We start from the raw sequence: 4,693 nt of genomic DNA, 5'->3' as shown, positions 1-4,693 counted from the left end.
GCTTCGAAAATTATTTGTATCGTAAAACTAATGTCAGATTTGAGTAAAAGATATGTAATAAATGCATGTTGTGGATCACAGTGCGGAAAAGTCCATCTTACGGATGTAAGACATTTTATTTTTTAGGTTTCTTTCACAAACCTATTTCAGTTAGTCGTTTTTTTAGCGAAATCATAAGCTTTTCGTAATATCACTGGAATTCATGAGCGCTTTATAAGAGCATTGTTCTAACCAACCATTTGTAATACAACAACAATTCTATATAAAAAAACGCCGTGTTCCGCTTTGATATAACAACCATTCTGTACGTTGTTTTTATTCTAGAGCGTTCAATTGACCATTTGCGCAGCGATTAAATGAGGAAATACTATGTATTTTGAAGATTACTTATTTAAAGAAAATATTAACAAAATATTTTTCAATTTACAATTCCTTTTATTGAGTAAATAATAGATAAATTATAAAGAAATCAATTACTTTTTTAAGAATTTAAAACTCAAATATTTTTTTAAAACTAATTTTTAACGAAGTTTTGAAATTGAAAAGGAAACTTGATTACTCTTGAATTTATGGATCACGTTCAAACTTCAAGTAATATGGTGTATATGTATTCCACTGCTTTCCATGTTCACAAGATATTTGCCATGTTGGTTTCATAGACTCCTCTAAGTGATTATTTATTTTGTCCATTTTTTTTTTATAAAGAGGGTATTCGAAATCATCAAAATTAAAAATCTTTATGGTTTTCAAATTTGATTTTGTTTTATCAAAATTTTCAAAGAATACTGTCAACGATGACAGTTGAATTTCACCAAAAATAATTGCACCAAATTCTTTAACATGAGTTAACGATTCAATACAATTCATGTAACTATCTTCAATTAATCCCTCCAAAAATACAGTTTCCAATTTATGGAAGCGATTGATAAAATTAGTGATTCGATGATCAAACCATGTATTGGAAAGAATGTCGCGTCCGCTATCCAAATCGAGATTTTCCAAGTTGGGCATGTCAAATGGAATATCTCCATATAATTCATCTAATCCTTTAACGGTTGCACTGAAACTAGTTACTGATGTAAAATTATACACCTTATTAGTTGGTGGAGCATAAAATTCCTTTCCAACATTGTTGACATTAAGTGTTTTCAAGTTTTTTAAATGTTTGTCAATCGAGCGGATAGTTCTTATTGTATGTTGACCCGAAAGTGAGAGCTTAGTTAATTGTTTATTGTTTGCGATAATGTGTACTAGTTGATCTTCTCCTAATGATTCTTCAGTGTCAAGTGATAACTCCTTCAGGTGTCGCACATTTGCCAAGCAGTTTATGTCGTCCACTTCACCTTCCAATTTGAAAATTTCAAGTTTGGGAAATATTGAATGCACATCGAATGGGTTTTTGGTGATTCGACCGTCGTATTCAAACTTCTTCATTTCTGGAAAATGAATTTCTCCATTTTCATTCGAGATATCTTGCCAACATTCTTGTGATAATTCCCAAGGAGTGTAAAGTTTAAGCTCTGTCAATTGTTTTGCATATTTTTTGATAATATTTTCATTTATATCGTGACACACATGGTCATCCACTGAAACATAATTCACATCAATTCGCCTGACATGTTCACCAAAGTATCGAAAGAGTTTCATTGTTCTCTCATGATCCTCGATTAAAAGACAAACATCGCCTTCTCGTTCACAGTCAGTGACTTTGTCATATTGATGTGGTATGAGTCTGATTGTGCGATTTGCAAATATTCTTTTAATTGCTTCTCCGGATCTCATTTTTGCATGTGCTGCATTCTTCGTTGTTTCGAATCCAGCTCGGATGAGAATTTCGTCGATTAATTCATATGGCAAATGCGATTGGTTTGCATTGACCTCTGGCTCAATGACGGGCGTTGAAATGATGCCAAACACATTTCCACCTTCGCTTTGGTTTATCTAATTTAAAGTAAAAAATGTTTTGTTTATAAATATTTGTGATATATTCAAAGTGTGATCAGTCCAAAATTGTACTTACAATGCCTGCAAAAAAGATTAAAACAAATGCCAATCTGTAGAAAAGTTCCATTTTTTTAATTTTTCAATCCGCAATTGACGATTTTATGAAGTTTTCCGTCGTCTTTTATATTTTCCAGCTCATCTATAACGTACTTACAGAACAACAGAAAAATGTACACGAGTTACAGTTTTATTACCACAGAATCCGATCGATTTAATCATCGAGAAAATATTGGAGTATATTATCACCAGATCCATTGAGTAGTTCGATATTTTGTAAAATTGTTGCGCATTGGTTATTATTCACAGTGGAAAAATGTTTAATTAAACGGATTCCAAAGTTAGCTTTGTTTTCATATTCATTTGAAATGAAATAAGACATCATACGCGATATTGTAAATGGGGATATTTGTCTAACCTCTTTACTACAAAATGCGTCGTGGAATAGTCAATAAAATTCGTCATCAGATTTTCAGGTTTTTTTAAGTAAAAATTCAGGCAAACGCTTTAATTTTTAATTATCATATATGAAAGATGATTAAGTCGGATATTTTGGGTGGTTCAATTTATTGAAGTATTGGTGCGTTATAAAACTCAGATGACTCAGATGGAAACAGTTTAATTAGAGGCATTCCAAATCTTCGCAATCCTCGCAATTTCTCACTTCATTGTGTTTAAGATCGAGTGAATACAATAAGTATCATGGACGTCCATGAAGGGATATTTTTTGAAAAAATAACTACAGTATAATATTATCAATAATTTTTTTGATTAGCTCTTTTATTAAGAGGAAATGTTTTATTTATCAATTTCAATTTAAACTCACATCGTTTTTTCAAATAATTTTTTTGAACTCGAAAAAAACCATTATTGGTTATGAATTTAGATCACGTTTAAATATCAAGTAATAATGTCTGGATGTTCCCCTTCGTCCACTCCCATAAGATAATTTCCATGTTGGTTTGTAAATTTCTTTCAAATGACTATTTATCTCATTCATTGTATCTTCATAACGAAAATATTCCGAAAAATTGAAATTATACAACTTCAATGTCTTTAAATTTGATGTGGTTTTATCAAAGTTTTCGAAAAAGTCTTTCAAAGATGACAGTTTACTATTTCCAAAGTCAATTGTAGCGAATTCTTTAACGTGAATCATTGATTTAATACAACTCATTGAACTTTTTCCAGTTAATCCATCCACATATACAGTTTCCAATTTGTGGAAACGATTGACAAAATTAGAAATTCGATGATCAATATTCCATCCGACCAACTTGAGATTTTCCAGGTTAGGCATATCAAATGAAATATTTCTATATAAACTTGCCATTACTCCAAAGACACTAAAGCTAGTTACTGATGTAAAATTATACACCTTATTAGTTGTTGGAACGAAAAAATCATTTCCAACATATTTAACAATCAGTGTTTTTAGATCTTTTAAATTTTCGCGAATCGATCGAACAGTTCTTATTGTGTTGTAATTCCAAAGCGTGAGCTTAGTTATCTGTTTATTATTTGCAATAATATTTACTAGTAGATCTTCACCAATTGACTTAGTATTAAGTGATAACTCCTTCAGGTGCCGCACATTTGCCAAGCAGTTTATGTCGTCTACGTCACCATGCAATTTGAAAATTTCAATACTGGGAAGTATTGAATTCACATCGAATGATTTTCTACTGATTCGACCGGTATATTTGAACTTTTTCACTTTTGGAAAATGAATTTCTCCATTTTCATTCGAAATTTCTTGCCAAATTCGTTCATTTTGTGACTCTGACCAAACCTGAGGCGTGTAAATTTCAAGCTCAGTCAATTGGTTTGCATATTTTTTGATGATATTTTCGTTGATATCACGACGCATATCATCATCCATATAATAGTAATATATATGAATTCTCCTGACATGTTCACCAAAATGATGAAAAAGTCTCATCAGTTTGCCATAATCCTGAATTTTAAGAAAATGTTCGTCTTTTTGATCAAACTCAATGATTTCTTCGTGTTTCTCGTGTGGATATGGCTTGATAATTATTATGTTATCTTCAAATATTCTATTGATTGCTCCACGGGATCTTATTTTTATTTGTGCTGCTTTCTTCGCTGCTTCAAAACCAGCTTTGTAGAGAATATCTTCCAGTATATGATTTGGCAGTTCTGATTGGTTTGCACTGGCCTCGATGATTGGATGTTTTGCGGTTCCAATCAAATTCCCTCCTTCACATTCGATTATCTAATTTAATGCAGAGAGACGTTTTGTGTTTGAATGGAAAAATAGAAAAAAAATAAATTCTTGAAGATATTGAGAAAAAAACTTCGAACGATACTTACAAAAGGCATTAAGGCCAAAGCCAAACCACAAAAAAAAATCATTTTTCAACTTTTGTAGAAAAAAGTCTTTCAATAGATAAAATAGCTTAAAAGTGATAACTTTACAGATCTGCTTATTGACTTTTATACTCTTAACGTGTAATGCATCTGAAATATACATTAGACTAGTTGATAATCGAATTTCTATTCAAATATGTTCGCGAATTAATACTCAGTGAATAAAAAAAGGTTAATTAAACGCGAAACATTTGAAATGAAATAGGACAATATACAGTGTATATGAAAGATGATTGAGTTTGATATTTTGAGTGGTTCAGTTTATTGAAGTATTGCTGCGTTATAACTGTATATATAT

General features: G+C 31.0%; 2 protein-coding genes across 2 annotated transcripts; both read right to left on the bottom strand.

The window, feature by feature from the left end:
- Positions 1-412: 412 nt before the first annotated feature.
- On the bottom strand, positions 413-2,235 carry LOC116346278. The gene is made up of 2 exons (XM_031776222.1): positions 2,021-2,235; positions 413-1,941 (listed from the first exon to the last, which is right to left on the bottom strand). The coding sequence occupies exons 1-2, from the start codon at positions 2,069-2,071 to the stop codon at positions 568-570; spliced, it is 1,425 nt and encodes a 474-aa protein (XP_031632082.1). The 5' UTR covers positions 2,072-2,235; the 3' UTR covers positions 413-567.
- A 534-nt stretch (positions 2,236-2,769) lies between these two features.
- Positions 2,770-4,640, bottom strand: LOC116346279. Its single transcript, XM_031776223.1, has 2 exons — positions 4,339-4,640; positions 2,770-4,240 (listed from the first exon to the last, which is right to left on the bottom strand). The coding sequence occupies exons 1-2, from the start codon at positions 4,378-4,380 to the stop codon at positions 2,876-2,878; spliced, it is 1,407 nt and encodes a 468-aa protein (XP_031632083.1). The 5' UTR covers positions 4,381-4,640; the 3' UTR covers positions 2,770-2,875.
- Between the last annotated feature and the right edge of the window lie 53 nt (positions 4,641-4,693).

This window comes from Contarinia nasturtii, unplaced genomic scaffold (assembly GCF_009176525.2).
Source record: "Contarinia nasturtii isolate CC-2019 unplaced genomic scaffold, AAFC_CNas_1.1 Cnas_scaffold_1493, whole genome shotgun sequence".
NCBI lineage: Eukaryota > Metazoa > Arthropoda > Insecta > Diptera > Cecidomyiidae > Contarinia > Contarinia nasturtii.
The sequence above is the reverse complement of the archived record's forward strand: the minus strand, read 5'-3'. Positions and strand labels throughout refer to the sequence as shown.